The following is a 17,352-nucleotide window of genomic DNA, read 5'->3' as shown; positions in this document are numbered from 1 at the left end:
GCGACCTCGTTTGTATAAAAAGACTCGGAGGGGTTGGGTGGGTGGAAAAAAAAAAAGAGAATCCAAGTAGTGTTGGAAATAGTCGAAGTTAGTTAGAAGAAGAAGAAGAAGAAGAAGATGAAGAAGTAAAAAAAAAAAAGAATGAAAAAGGAAAGGATTAAAAATATTTTCCTCCTTGAACGCCACCAAGTGGAAATGATTTTATCGAAAATGTGCTATGACTTTCTTTCTCGACTTTTGAAAAAATAAATCACACGAGAGACTAGGACTAAGACTAGAAAAGGATATGAAAAAAAAAGAAAAGAAATTAAAAGAGAAACAGAAAAACAAATATAAAAATCAAATTAATTGAATTAAAATCGTCGGATCATTGGTACCAATAAATTTTGTGAAAATTAGAACTAAAGTTAATTTCATTGACTCGTATTACTAAATTTCTTTTTTTATTCTCAATACGACCCCTCTCTCAACAAACTTCCCCTTACGCCTTTAAACTCTTATTATAGACGTTATAGAACGTATTTTGATATCTCATTCGTGTACTTCGTGTAAAGAGTTCATTTCGTACTACAAAAGGTACTTTGTAATACATAGAGTTATTTGAACTGTTGATAAAGTTCGCGTGCTTTATCTTTTTTAAACTCGTCGAAGCTAGTTTAATAGCTTTTCCTTTCGTTCGCGGAAAAGCTTCATCGGATTTCTATCGAATCCCTCTTGTCAGTCCTTTTTTAATCGTTCAACGAACGATACCACGCGTCCGGTTCGATTCCGATAAACCGGTATTTCTTCTCTTTACTCAGGTCAGTATCGATATTATACTTTTATCAATCATTACAGATCGATCCTTGGTTATAAACTTTATTTATTTTTCCTCACGATGAAAAGTATTTCTGAAAATTCTTATGTGATTCTTTGAAATTATTATGTGGTCTTAATGATATTCATTTAAATGCATTCATCATGTTTTAGATTTATCAAAAACCAACAAACGAATAAATTTATAATTCATTGCTTTTGTCGCATTTTCTGTAATAAACAACGAAATACAATTTATTTCAACTTAATATGAAATGTTGTAACACATATATTGTTCAACTATAGATATACATATAAATGTGAAATAATTTATCCACTTGCCCTACGATTTAACTTCACGGTTGTGGTGCCGTGCACTACAATATTGCACTTGTCGTAACAATATCACTGAGTTTACTATCATTTTCCATTTTACAATATTGGTTGATATGATTAAAATAAAATAAATCTATTCACAACGCCTATCGACGTGGTGTACACGTCGCTTGCAGTTTTGAAATAGTAGCATCTCGACGTCTGTGGAACGTCTTTGTAGGGCAAGTGTTTAAATAAAAAAATAAATATAGACAAGAAGACAGGAAGAAAAAAGAAAAAAAAAGAAAAATAATATTCCTATATATACAAAGTACCATCCCTTGTTTCGAAAAAGCGATGGTAAATCCTTGTCAGTAACGTAGACAGGACTCCGGCTCGTAATTTCCTGCCAGATAACGATTTTCCACTTGAATTATACACTTTTCGATAGACTCTTTCCAAAGTGACGCGAATTCGAAATAAAATGCCACACCTTATCGATCGTTTTCAAAACATCCTCATTTTGCACTCGCAACTTTTCATAAAATTTTAATTAAATAATATTTGTATACGTACAAATACCACATACTCTTATAAAAATATGATCATGATATTTCTTCCCTATGATCCAAATAATTTGTCGTCTCGTTTAACATCACCAACCATAAACAAAAAAAAATATTTCAATTTCATTAAGTAAAACGTAAGAAAATAATAAATAAAAAATTTGTGTGCTTTTTTAAACAGAAAAAACAAATTATAAAGTATAAATTCGCAACTTTTTAACATATGTATACATTACATTTAACATAACATTTTTCATAACAAATTTTGTATAAAAAAAAATTTATCAATGTTATACAATTTTAAAAAATAAAATCTACAAGTGTTTTTCGATTTTGATTTCGAATTTTATACATTTTCACGAGTATAGTGTTGTTGTTTCGCGTGTTATCGTGTATAAATTCAAAAATATGACGTTACATTTAACGTTAGAAGAATAATTTTCGTATAAATATTCTGGAATGTTTGATATACACATATGTATATATATATATTATTTTTCGTATATATATATATACGAAATGGAATCTATATATATTATACGTAAATGTATATACTCTTGTAATAATATTTGCCCTATATATGTAGATATATATATATATATTCTGCATCTCGATGATAGACGAACTAGAGATACGTATATCAAGAGACGCTCAAAGCAAACTGACAGGTGGAATAACAAATTTCTCTATCGAAACGTCTACGCGAGTCCTTGTGTGCCATTATACTGAACACACATACCTAACATCATCTAGAAGGAGATACTTGGCAAATGTCTATTATATATATGACATATACGTATGATAAATACGTAATTGATTCGATTGAGAAATGATTTGACCTAGATTCAACAAACTTTCTTTTTCTTATTTCTATAACAAAATTGCAATTGCATTTCTAAAGAAATCTTGAGAATTGTCGGTTAAAACAATTTCTTTCGTATAACATCAGTTTCCTTGTTCAACAATTTGGATATTAAAAGGAAACTGATACTTTTATTAAATGAAATTGATCATACATTGTCAAAGGTGAAGTGGAGGGGGAAAAAAAGCATAATAATTTTACGTATTAATTAATTAATCTTTTTTTTTCTATGTCGTAAATGATAGATATGGAAAAATACGGATTGATAGAATATTACACGTATTTTCAAAATTTATTATTATCCCTTTGTAAAACAATCTCTCATTACATTTTATTTATATTTATTTAGAAAAAAAAAGAAGAAAAAAAGAGAAAGAGATAAAACATAGGTACCTATAAAAAATATATATATATATATATATATATATATGCGTAAAGAAAAAATACATATAAATCGTACCATTTTACCATTACGCAAAATGGAAGAAATGTATATTATTTAATTTCGTAATATGAAAAACGCATAAAGTAACGCGCGTAAAATATTTTGAATGTTTTACTACGATTAATTAAATCCTGAAAACGATATCGCATATTTGTCGAAGTATTCGGTTATCCGTATAAAATATAACTACGGTTCTTTCTCATACGAACGAATCAACGAACGAATGAACGAACGAATAGCGACGTTGAAAAGAGGAACGTAAAAGAACGGGGATAGGGGAGGGAAGGTTGGGTAAAAAAAAATATCAAGAACGATAAATATACGAACGAACAAACGAAATAGTAATATGGGAATGAACGAACAAATATGTAAAAAGACGAGATAAATAACATCGATGTAAATAATTGCGATTCTGCAAAGTACTACGAAATGAAAATGAATTTTATAATATACCTTGAATCGGTAAAAATAAAATTCATCATTTATATATTTGTTTTTATTTTTTATTTTGGAAAAGTACTTTTCTATCAAAGAAATTTCCATTCTAAAAAACAAACAATAGCTCCAGATTGATTTTAATAATTTAGTATTATTCTCCTTATTATTATTAAGATTTTTTTCTGTTTTCCCAAAATTCACACCCTAAAGTGACTGTGAATTTAGTTCTGGGAGCAATTTTTTTTTACCGAGGGTAAATTGCTAATCTTACCCTCGAACCTTCCTCCTTTGCCTGGGCTTGGGACCAGCCAGTTATTAGCTAGGTATCTAGATATTAACTAGACAGAGTTAATAATTTAGTCGATAAAATAAGCAATTGGATTTGTTTCACTGTATTCTACGATAAAAAAAAAAGAAATTGTTAAATTTATTACACATGATAAAATAATTTCGATTTAAATCGATAGTACATATATATATGGAAATTAGTAAACTAGCCACCTGTTTCTAGTCCCCGTCTGGCGTTGACATCGACAGATCCGCTTATTATAGCATGCAGTCAATCATCCTAGTCCCAGCAGGAGAGATCGTCTTAACGGGCCGACGAAGCTACTTATGTTCGCATATGTAGAATGTCGAACGGACCACCACCACCACCAGCACCACCGGCTGCTGGTTCCATCGTTGTCTCGACAACCATATTACTACTGGCTTCCATACTGGCTTTGGTGGTACTGGCTTCCATATACTAGTTTCTCTCTCACTCACACATATACACACACATACACAACACACACTCTGTGGCTGCATGCCTCTCGTGTACGCATCCAAATTAATATCGCGGAGATTAGTGGAAGCGCCGACTAACTAACTGGCTGTCGGCAATCTGGATTACCAACGTTACAACAGCCAGGTCAACGTTATGGTCTGCTTCGCGATTAATCTCTTCAGAAGTTGGAGAAATTGAAACATTGCTCTCTCCCTCTCTATCTCTTTCTCTCTTTCTCTCTCGTGTGATCGTTACTACCTTCTAGTACTTCAATCCTCATTCTCTTTCTCTACGATCCCACCCCCATCCTCACCCCCGATACCACCACCATCACCATCAGCATCACCACCAGCCCTATTTTCATCGTCCTTTGAATCAAAACGACCGCTTTGATAGGATCAACCTTCCAATATGGTCGGTGTAAATCACCAAAAGGGACAAGAGCAACCAGACTGATCCTACTAGACTCCCCCCCCCCTCCACCCACCCACCCACTTTCGATGGATTTATACCAGACGATATTTTTACAAAAAGAAAAAAAAAAGCTTTGATACTTTGTAAGCCTCATATCGTGGTTCAAACTAGTACTTATTAAACTACATCGTTAGATCTATTTTATTCGGAATGAATGTGAACAAAAAAATAAAAGGGAGTATCAGATTTTAGTGGATCAATTTTAGGGTGGATTAAAATTGTATTATTAATTGAAGTAGATATTGAATTCTTTGTTTCATTTTTTTTTAATACAAAGTTTGTCCATTTAATTCTTTTGATATCAAAAAAAAAAAGGCTATGAAAAAGATCAAACGTAATCGAACGAAGGATGATTTACTTTTTCCTGTTTCATTCGTAATATAGTATGGTAAAACTTCTCTTTTTTTTGTCACAATAAACTACGATGAAAGGTTCGATTTGGAAGCTTTCAAAAGAGAATCCAAAAGCTATTTTTATCACAGATTCGATATACAAAAATTTGTGTAATATTAGGAAAGAGGAAAGAAAGTGATGAAGATTTGAAGTGGGTGGATGGGGAGAGGAGTCTTGAAATAAAACAAGAATGTGTTAGGAAACATGGGTTCTCCCTTGGCTGTTTCTTAGCAAGGATATTATCCCAACCGTAGGAAGCCATCTTTTACGCACACGGAATATCAATGATGCTGAGCGGATGGATAAAAGTGTATCGAGAATACTCTGAGTTTACTGTGAAATGTGTTTGAAGGTTCTTGGAGTATGCAAGTATCGTGAGAAAATACGTTGACAAGTATACCCCCTTCTGTTTCTTTCTATTCTTATATATATATATATATACATATATATCATTCTTATATAAATATATACTCACTCACTTACTCACTCATTCATTCTCTGAGGATTATGGTACACTTCTGCGAACGAAAGCGTGAGCAATATCGCGATAAAAAGATTTCTTCATAGTACGAAAAGTAAATCTAACCTAAAAGAAATCTCACAAAGTATAACTATGAATCTGTTGTTAACTTTTCAACATGCAACATCTTGATTATACTTCTTCGTTGGTATTTAATGACTTATACATAACCTCAATTTTACATTTGTCAACGTTCTTTAATTATATATACAGTGGCGGCCATATACTTACGTACACATAGCAAGATCGTATTGAAATCGTTATATATAAGTTCATTCAAGAGATATACAAAAACCAATGTAATTTTTTACAAGTCCCTAGCATACATTATTAAATGAAAAAATAAAAAAATTCTTAATTGTTCATATTTAGAGAATTTTTAATATTTTTCTATTCCTTAGTAAAATTTCTGGCGGACAAATACTTTTGACGGAAGATTGAAATGCAATGTATTTAAGTTTCTTTTTTGTTATATATTTATTAAATTATATATAAGTCCCATTCTGTTCTACCACTTTTCTCCATCTTTAAAGATAACTTCAAAATTTCGGCCTTCCAGAACTTCTCAGGTTTTTTTAGCAAAACAACTTTATGCCACTTACCGAAAATCGGCACGAACTTTCCGAACAACACAATATATTTATTTATAATTTGATTAATAATTTTCCAAATGGTTCATTTCTATTAGCTTATAAATAAATTTACGTCAGAAAAAGATAGAAAGGGAAAGGGAAAACGGTGAAGGGGTGGAGGAACGGTTATTATTGATCGGAAAGAATAAAAATAAACGTGACCAATTAATGATCCGCACGATCGATGGCAAAACGCGTGTCAACGCGTGAGCCGACATGCAAATTACTATGGGGGGTTGATGGTGGTGGTGGTGATACGTCTCGCCGCTAGACGCGGATAATAAGCACGGGTAAGCGAATGCCGACGGTATTTATGCAAATTAATGTCGATAATAATGGAACGGGAGAAGGATGATTTTGTATGATAGTGGTTGATGGTGGTGGTACTCAGTTTGTGTTGGTGTTGGTGATGGTGAATGACCATTAAAAGTATTCCGATCGACGGGGTGTCAAATGAAAAAGAAAAAAAAGGGTACATTGATAGGAAAATATTATCGAATATATGGTAATTCGTTAAACTCTATTTCGATCGTTTTGAGTATCGATAATCACCATGTAAAAAAATAATAAAAATGAAAACGAAATGATACTAGTTTCAACTTATTTTAATTTAAAACTTTAGGGACCAAAAGTTCTTTTATTATATACCTTACCTTCATTATTATTATTTTTTTTTTGTTCGTCAAATAAAGTTCTGTCCGTTCAAACAAACACTGGGTTCAATTTTTTGCTTCTAAAGATATGGCATTTTTTAATTTTTGGGATTATACGAATTGCCATGACACTGTAAAGAAATCATAAATAATGATGACAATTATATTATTTAATAAAGTTAACTCGAGATATGTGTGAATTATTTTCTTTTTTTTTTTATTCTAAAATCGGACAGAACTTTCCTGTAGACCTATATATGTAACTTTAAAATATATTTAAAAAATTCGAAAACAAAAATTTTGAACAGAAGGTAACATTATTTTTCTCTTATTTTTTGTTTTTTTTTCTTTTTGTTGTTTTACAAAGAAGAGACTATTTCTAACGTTAAGATCTCATATCGTTTTAGAAAAGATTCTTTACCTTATCTTTGATACCGAGTTAGATACCTTAGAATCAATTCATCTTTGTTCTATGCTTAATCAGTTAATTCAGGTTGCTTGATCGGTCAAAGCCTAGTCTCCTGACTACAGGCACGTTACTCGCACGTAGGTACGCGCGAATGGACAAACAAGAGAAACAGAGAGAGAGATTTGCGTGTATATGAATGTGTGTGTTATGTATATGTATGCATGTTCACGATATAGCATGCCACTGCTAGAGAGAGTATATAGATCCAAGAACTATAGGTAGGAGAGACAGTCGCGGGTTTCTCGTTTGCACCTTGCATCAACGTGACCGGCCTGGCATCCACACCGATATCACAGGTCAAATGCCGTGAACACAACCAACAGATAAGAGACGATATAACTCAAGGCTCTTATCTCGCCTTGTTACCGCGGCTATTTCGCTTGGATGCACCCCCTAAGTGCATTTCGTTAGCCTAAGAAATCCTCCTCTCTCTCACCAACCAACAACAATTTGCTTAATTAAAAGTAACCAATTTTAAAATGGAAACGATATACATCTTTTTATTTTTATTTTTTTTTTTTACATTAATTTTATATTTAATTATAAATTTGATATATATTTTTTTTTTAATAAATAGAAAATTTTGATATAAACAATATTATTTGTATTTCGTTCAAACATGATCGATAGATTGATCGATAGGATTTTTCGTTAGCAAAATTAACTAACACTTTTTGATACATTATAATTAATATGATTGTGTATGATATTGTCAATGATATATACATCAATTTGATATACAAATCAATTTGATATATACATTTCTTTTAAAAAAGTACAATTTGTCTTCATTTATTGTTATAACATTTTCCATCTTTCGATTTTGTAATACTCGAAAAGATCATAATTCACCGATTCAGCGTTTGCTTGGATACTTTTCGAACAGTTTTAACGACGAGAAGTGCTTTCGATAGCAATATCGAAGACAGGATATCTCCTGCTGTGTAAACTGTGTCGAATAAGGGAGTTACGAAAAGAAAAGTGAACAAAAAAAAATATGTTACAAAAAGTAACATAGAAAGAGAGAGGGAGAGACAAATATCGTCTAGAAAACTATCGTCGCACGTAGGGACAGATAAATAGAGGTTTATAAGGTAGTAGAGAAGAAATAGGTACGTGTTGGACATCGAATTTATGGGGGCACACACACACGATCGACGGTGTACACTTTGATAATATCTCCATCGCACGTTACTTCGAAAAAGTATACACTATTCTGGAACACATTCTTATCTCGATCACAACCTCTCCCCTTCCCCCACCTGGAAGCGTCGAAACGTATTTTCACAATTTATGATACAAAACTGGACACCTAGTTTTTTTTTGTTCTACTACGCTTTCAATGTAATTCGATCGAAACAAAACAAAAATAAATATAACAAGATGTGTATCTTTAAATTTATACCAGCGTATAACTGTAAAACTTGAAATAAAAAAAATAAAATAAAATTTCCGGTAATAAGATTTCTGTCTGTATAAAGGAGGTGGGGGTGGGTGGTTGATTGTAGGATAAACAAACTTATTAACACTTTGCCGTTCGCACAATTCATCAAAATTTTTTTCGTTTTGGTATCGGTAGAACTGATATACATCATTCCACTTGTAGTCAACGGTTATTATTAATCTTATTATCAGTTCCCATAAGTAATCAATCGTATCCCTACCCCATATAATGTGTTTATATATTTATTATATAATATTTTGTTGGATACTTGAAATTTATCTTTTGAATGAAACCACCTCCACCAGCACTTGTCCGATAATTTCCGCATAGCATCGACGTGGTACCACCGGACAGCATAATGTTAACACTTTATTTATTTTAAGAAATCTTAATAAACATAAGTATAAAATATAATATGCTTATAGTTATAAGTTTAAAGGGAAATCATCATCTTCATCATCATCATCATCATCATCATCGTTAATAATTGAATTCATCCGAAGGAGGCTGAGATTTTGTCTATTACTTGTTATCGTTTGTAGAATCGTAAAGGGAAGTGACTAAAACAGAAAAATTGAGAGAGAGAGAGAGAGTTGGTGCAATTATCGCAACGCGGTTCCTCGTTCCGTGGAAAACTAGATCGTTTATGTTTCGATGTGAATGAGAGAATGAAACGGATAGTAGTAGAATCCCCAATAGTAGAGAATGGACAGAGTTAGTTGGCTAGAACAGAGCACAAGCTGAGAGAGAACAAGTAATAGCAATAGCAAAATAGAAAGAGAAAGAGAGAGAGAGAGAGTGAATATCGTGTGCAGAAAAGCAACTACTCGGTAGGGTTCCTGGTTTGTGCAAGTATTGGCAACGCCATGCTATTGCCGTTGCCAGCTTCGTTCGTTCGTTCGTTCGTTCGTTGGTTGGTTGATACTGGCATTGGTGGTAAAAGGGCGAAGGGCTATATACTCAGCTCTTGCGAGTAACGAGCATTACCTCCGGAGCATGTCCGGGCTAGATTTCCCCGTGGACTCTAATCACGCATCGGCATCGAGGTATTAGCCGCAGGCCCACGGGATTTTCCGCGTACTCGTCGATCGGCTACCGAACGAACGACGATACGTTTTCCTCGTCCTAGTCTATGCACTCACTATTCCCCCTCCCCAACTTCCCCTCCCCCTCACATTATCATACCTTTTGCCCGTTGCTTTTGCATTTGTCTATGAACTTCAATAGCAAACGACTTATTTCGGTTTTCTTCCTTTTCTCACGTATCCGATGCATTTCATTTTATCTATGGTGGTTTTTTTCTTTCTTACATTAGAAAAAACCTCCCTCCCAAATCTTTCCATTTCCAAGGGTTTCGTTCGTTCGTTCGTGTTTTAAATTTAGCTCATTTTCATAAAAAAAAAAAATCAACTTTCAACAAGTATCAAGGAAAAAACGTAACTAACGACAAAGGAATGATACAGAAAAGGTTAAAAAAAAAAAAACTAAAAAATCGAAGTAGTCTCGAAAAGCCGATATAAATTTTTCTTCTTCCCATTTCTCGCGTTTCTGAAGAAGGACGACTTTATAGATTTCCCAGTGGACTCTAATCACGAATCGGGAGATCGGGGTGGTAGGTGGTGGTACTAGCCGCAAACCCACATGGGATTCTACACGTTGCAAAGCACGTGTTGTTCTACTACCAACCGATCGTATATCAACGATAATATCTTTTTCTTCAAACTTATCAAGCATACTTTAAAAATCCATTTTCCTTATTCTCATTTTATAAGACACACATTTTATTTTTTACGATGTATGAAGAAAATTTATCTGATCAAGAAAACTTGCACCTTCTTCTTCTTCTTCTCCATATGATACATTTTTTTATATATGTAGAAAATATTTTTCAAATCAATTTATGCAACATAATATCCGTTTTTTTAAACAGATCAAATTCATCTGAAAACCATAATTCAACAACGATTTGAATTCTATCCTATTATATTGGAAAAATATTCACACGTGCAATAATCATTTTCGTCGGTTGAAAAAATATAAGACAGGTGGTAGAATATAAACTACTACTACTACTACTACTACTATCACACAATAGAACGAATCGTTACGCGTGTATGTGTTTGTGTCGTCGAATTCCCAGTTCTTACGTTACACGCACGAATAATTTCCCGTCGTCGAAACGAACGACGACGACGCGCGATGGAATTTTGCACAATGCGATGCATCGACGACAACAAACCTCCTACACCTCCACCCCCTCTCCACACTCTTCTCTTACATACGTCTTCTTGATTTCCTCTCGTCTTCGTTCTTTCACATACACATACACACACATATATGTACAAATACACGTACACACGCAACTCTATTTTTCTCATTCTCTCACTCTCTCTCTCTCTCTCTCTCTTTCTATTTCTATTTCTATTCTCCTCTTCTATTCACTTGATGTCACACGAAACGTTTCTCGACGTGCCTACCGTGAAATTCTATGTATAGGTAAAACCTACCTACCTACCTATGTATATGTAAACGCGAGCAATGCATAATTCGCGCCGCGAACGACGGCCGTTTCATGCGTCGAGTGTCGCGCAAGTATAATCCGGAGTCCAATTAGCGATAATTACGACGTGAATTGGGAATCCCTAATGGCGACGAGGCCCTGCAGGCCACCATCCATTCCCTCCCAACGTTTCGTTTCGTTTCTCATTCGCACATTCATTCATTCGTTCTTTCGTTCGTTTGTTTGTTCGAACAGAACCCGGTGGTGGTTGCTCATTCGTCATAGCAATTTTTCAAAACGATATCATACTCTAACACACGAGATTATATTCTGCTAACGTAGACGATCATTGTTTGATCGTTGCATAAACCATTTTCGACGTAAAATTTATTTAACATGTCATTACACATGTGTGTGTGTGTAAAATGAGAACGAACGAGTTATAGGATTGATTGAGATTGATTTTATTAATTTATATTTGTTTCAGTTTATTTTATTTTAGAATTTTATCTATTAGAAGTCGCAACAGAAAGTTTGGCTAATATTTTGTAATTGTCCTGTTTGTGAAAATTAATCCAATTATTTTTGTTTTGTTTTAGAAAGTTACATTAATCTACAATGCAAATATTTTAAATGTATTTACAATACGATTTATATAAACGGGGGGAGGGGTTGAAAATCAAAATGGTGGTCTTGTCAGGATTTGATATACTACTTTTCGTATTTCATTTCCACTATTTTAGAAATATTCACAATAATCTAGTAACTTTTATAACTTAAACCATTATAAATTTTCACCCTCTAATATGTTTAACAAATAAAATACGACGTTCTTTACTTAAAATGTATAAGAAATGAATCGATATATAGTATGGTACAAAATTAAACATAATTTCATGACTAACATTTAATCTTCCATAATTAACTTCTGACGCTTCTAGAAATTAGAATTCCACAATTTTACGCGAAATTGATTTTCGCTTTGTTCGCGATTCCCAGGTCGCCGAGAGCTTTCCTCCGAAGTAACGCACGTCACGAGGTATAGTCCCTCCTATTAGTAGTGTTGGTACTGGGATGTAGGTGTTAGAGTAGTGGTCAATGGGTGGTGGTAGTGGGCAGTCAGAAAATACCGGGCAAAGCCCATACGAGAAAATTACACCGTCGTCGTTGACCAACGATGCTCTCTCTCTCTCTCTCTCTCTCTCTCACTCTCTCACTCTCACTCTCACTCTCACTCTCACTCTCTCTATCTTTCTCTACTCTAAACTAGTGCTATTCAAACTGTATACGTGGGAGAAACTCATGGGAATACATGGGTGCACACTGCTGTGTTTCCCGAGGTTAATAATTCGCTTATTAATAATTGATCCCAATTTGCATATAATTACAGTTCCGTAATTATGAAATTGTACCAGTAACATTATGAAATCGGATCATTGTTATTGTTAATAGAAACGTTTCACCTTCTATAAACGCAAAATTCAATTAACAATCTTCGAAAGCTCTTGTCGTCGTATGTTTAAACGTCAAAGACTCACAAACTATTAGTCTCGTTGAGGAATGGGGGGGAGGGTTATTATTACACGACTACGGGGTAAAATATTCTCACGTTTTAAAACATTTTATCCTTACAACATGTTTAAAATATTTTCAAGATCAAAAGCAAATGTAACGATCAACAACCAAGGTTTGTAATCATTCATTGGAACACACGTAAAAAAAAGTTAATTACTAAGAAGGAACAACAACATTCGTGGAGAATAGTTAGCACAGATTGTGGCAAGTTAAGTTTTCGTGTTTAGATCAACGATAAAAAAGAAAAAAAGGAAAGAAAAGAAAAAAAAGGATTAGATGTTCTAATCGCGTTACGTTGACTACTAGTTCAACACCCGAATGACTTCGTGTGATATCTTCCTTGTGATCTTCGCTTACGTGGCGATCATCAGTCAAGGGAAAAGGGATGATGGAAGGTGGTTAAAAGGGGAATGAGTACTACTACTACTACTAGCAACGCAAGCGTTGGCACCTCGACGAATAGGGTCATTTGTAGACACGAGTATTACAGACGGCTGTTCGGCGAACGGCCAAGCAGCAACCGTTCGGCGAAGGGAAAGTTCGTTCGATGTGATTTAAGGGTCTATCGGGTGATGATGATGATGATGATGATGATGATGATGATGATGATGATGATGATGCTTTAAGATTAGTTACTCGCCTAGATCATAATTTTATCCAAGAGAGAGCCAACATTCTCATAAATTTTCACAAATTCGTCTAAACGTCAATTTTCGAACCTTTACGAATCATTTCCCTCGACACACTTGGTTCCTTTGACTATTAATTTTTTTTTGTTTCTTAAATACTCGCGTAATAATCAAACTTTTCAATAGAAAACTTTGAAAATGTGCAAATGAAGAAATAAATTGATTTGAACCATAACTTGGGATTGATCGAACAAAAAACTTAATTCTAACTTTTGTATGTTTCATCGAAAATATTAACGAATAAACATCGATGATAAACGTTTTTCAAGTTTATAAGCTAGAAATATAATAGAATAATGGATGAAAGTTACTAAAATTGTAAACTATAAGAAGTCAAGTGAGACTTTTATGTAAAGATGTATTAAAATCTGTGATATCTATCGTTGGTTAGGTTCTAGTCACGTTCGTTCGCGAAACAAGAAATACCGAACTCCCCTCCCCCTTCCCTACCCCCACCCAACCACCTGCTCTCTGTATATATAATACTTTATACGTTTTAATAAAGTATTATAGTATAGTAATCCTAAAATCGAACAACCATCGTATATTACCGATAGCAATTACGATATTCGTCGTGAGATCGTACCTATCGTCGTTAAATTCGATATTGAATATTGCCATATTGCGTTATCGTTCAAAACAAGGTATGCACGATACACACACACACACAAACACTATCGTCCTCCACCTCCTCCTCCTCCTACCTTAATTGCAAACCTTGCCGATGCTTCTATTAAACGTAATCACGTTATAGCACCCCTTTAGATGAAGATTAGTGTTTCATTACAATATCATTATAACGTTCTTCCTGCTTACCTTGAATAGGATTATTAACGCATTGCTTATGGCAAATATTGTTGGGGTACATTTTCCAAAAAAAAAAAAAAAAAAGAATAAATCTCTAATAAAAAGAATAGTAATAGTTAATAAATTGGTCCTCAACAGTATAGTCGAATGTATTTTTAACCCAGTAGCTGCCATGATCTGTCCATATAGGGGATTTTGGAATTTTACGTAAACCACTGGGTTACGTGTAAACTGTATGGGAAAAAATTGTATAAATAATATTTATTTTTGTATGCATAAGATAACACGTATAATAACAGAAATAGTTTTTTAATTATTCTCTTTCATGCAACCAGACACAATTCAAATTTGAGACATTTTCAAAAATATGAAATATTTTCGAAAAAAAAAACATAATTTGGCAGATAGATTTAATCATGAGCCAAGTATGAATGCTAAATGAAATTTGATAATTGAATAATTGAATCATTGAAATTCTTTTCTTCTTTATACGTATGGGTATTGTACTATTACTATTCAATAAAAATGCAAAAAGTTACCACCATTTTTTCACAATAACAATTTGTCTTAATTAGTCAACAACTACTCGTGCCTTTACCTTAAGTATTTTCGAAAGAAAAACATAATTTGACAGTTAATGAATTAATCTTACCACGGATATAAATAAACTAAAAGTAACTAAAAAGAAGGACTCAGAGTTGTGTCAGGGTTACGTCAGAGTTGGTTTTTTTTCATTGAGCAGTAGGAGGAGGGTGTGCACAGAACGTTAATTCAACGATTCGTGGGAATCGTAAGTTTCAACTGGGAATTGTAAAGTTCGTTGTTGGATAGAGAAAAAGAGAGAGAGAGAGAGAGAATGAGAGAATGAGAAGAAGAACAAACATATTGTTTAAGCTTCACGGACTTTCGCGAAAGCATTGTGGGGATTGCTAGGAATGAGAGAATAGTTATGCAGGTAAAGCAACTCATTCGTAAACTAAAAGGGAAGGGGGGACCCCCCTGTAATACCAACGTGCACGCTTACGTTTGTGAACATCTTTTACCATCTCCATTCGCGTGTCTAAAGTGAGTGAAAGATAGGAAAAAGGATTGGTAGGAATTAATCGACAAGATATATGTGTATAGGATAAAAGCTAGAAAAGCTAGATAGAAATACTGTGAATCTCGAACTTTTGCCAATTCGTAACTACTAACGAGCAGCAATTGGTCGAATTCGTTTGCCAATTCTCTCAACATATGCCAAGTTTTGTAAAGGGACGACTACAGTGAAAAAGGTTCGATTCATTTCTTTAAAAACAAACTTTTTATTATTCTTTTTTATTTTGATCTTCATTATTTTTCTTCTTCATTTTCTTTTTCACTTTTTGTTAATAAAAAAAAAAAAGTTAATCAATTATTCAATTGTCAAATAGTCAGTCTGTCGTGTTCATTATCGTCTCTCACTTATTATTATTATTATTTTGAAATAAATTCAATAATTTTTTGTTGTTGTTTAAATAATATCTTTGTAATTCATTTTATGTTACAGGATGCTGCTTTGTTACCTTTTACACGAGAAAAGCGGCTTTGGACGCACAGAATGCATTGCACAACGTAAAGACTTTCAACGGGGTAAGTACAAACACACATACAGACATACACGTACATATTGGTATCCCTCTTCTCTTAAGGGATTATTATTACATTATATAATTGATTCTAACGTAACAGGATCATATGTGATCCGTTTAATGGTCCGTTAGCCGTATGATTGTTCAAAATTACAGAATATATATAGAAGCTAATCAAATAATTGATTGTTACAGTCGTTAATTAATTATATGATTCGACTGGGTACCTTGAAAAATTCAATTATCTTTGCTACAACGGTAAATACAAAAAAATATTCCACGAGTGCAATTTTCTCGTATATACTGGGCTGAAGTATAATATAAAACGAGACTGTTCATATAACTCGATTGTTGCTAGTGATAAAAAAAAATAAAAAATGTATTTAACCCAAAAGAAATACAAAATTCAACTGTACTTTATACAGTTTGTACTTTTTTTTTTTGTATAAATGGAACACAATAAATTATTCCAACTAGTTATCTATATTAATACCCTTATCGATCGTAAGGTTTTTATATTGATGATTTTTACTAATTGTAAGTTGTAAATGGTTTCGGTAAATATGCAACAAAATTGTTCAATATTATATTATAAGAATAATTTATTATTTATTAGAAATGATTTATATTTTTTCTTTGAAGGGATACTACAAATACATGAAATTATTAACCCATTGTACTCGAGCTTGCGTCGAATTAGCGTCCGGCAGATTTTAGTGGCAACTCGAGCGGCGCTGATACGGCGCCCGGCTAATTTGAAGTCTTTTGTTACTCTATCTGCTTATTTACGATTTGTGATAAGATATTTCTTTTAACATATATTTAAAGATAATACTTAAAGGACCGAAAAGGGACTGTAAGATTTGCTCTGATCATAATACGCCTGGAGGTAGGCGGGAAGTGACATACTATTGTAAAACGTGTCTTGATAAATCTAAGATGCATCTTGAGTATTGTTTTACAAAATATCATACAAAAACTTATTATAGAGTATAATATTTCTTAAATTTTATTGTTTTTGATATAAAAATAAATAAATTGGTGAAATTTGATTATTTGTATACGTTAGTTTGTTTATAAATGACTTTAAAGTACATGTACAATGTTTCCATAATTTGGCCAAAATCGTCTCGAATTGCTGGTTGTGCTGCTGTAACTAAAAAAGGCCTCGAATGCAGAGGGTTAATTATTATTAGTAGCATTTTTTTATTTGTAAGTCACTTCCCACGTGACTTACGACCGATAAGGGTTAAAAAAATTAAAAACTTACACGACCGTAAGGTGCAACACACGGCAAATACATTTACACCACATACTTAACACGAGATTATGTTCTAACTTTTAAAACCAAATATAAATCATGATTAACCCATTGACTCTGTCAGGCATATTTAGA

The 17,352-nt window shown here is 33.2% G+C and overlaps 1 protein-coding gene across 30 annotated transcripts in view; it reads left to right on the top strand.

The window, feature by feature from the left end:
• The window catches only part of LOC107065823 (CUGBP Elav-like family member 1-A), a 402,374-nt gene that overhangs the window by 279,736 nt on the left and 105,286 nt on the right, over positions 1–17,352 (top strand). For all 30 annotated transcript variants that reach the window (XR_016177710.1, XR_001475649.2, XR_001475648.2 and 27 more), the window contains one exon: positions 15,875–15,957. Coding sequence is in view for 27 of the 30 variants with exons in the window: in XM_015319840.2 (XP_015175326.1) it covers positions 15,875–15,957 (83 nt within the window). In the remaining 3 variants the exon portion in view is untranslated. The remainder of the gene's footprint in view (positions 1–15,874; positions 15,958–17,352) is intronic.

The sequence above is a fragment of the Polistes dominula genome, unplaced genomic scaffold (genome assembly GCF_049000335.1).
Source record: "Polistes dominula isolate Pdom_NZ unplaced genomic scaffold, Pdom_raw_medaka contig_19, whole genome shotgun sequence".
Lineage (NCBI taxonomy): Eukaryota > Metazoa > Arthropoda > Insecta > Hymenoptera > Vespidae > Polistes > Polistes dominula.
The sequence above is the reverse complement of the archived record's forward strand: the minus strand, read 5'-3'. Positions and strand labels throughout refer to the sequence as shown.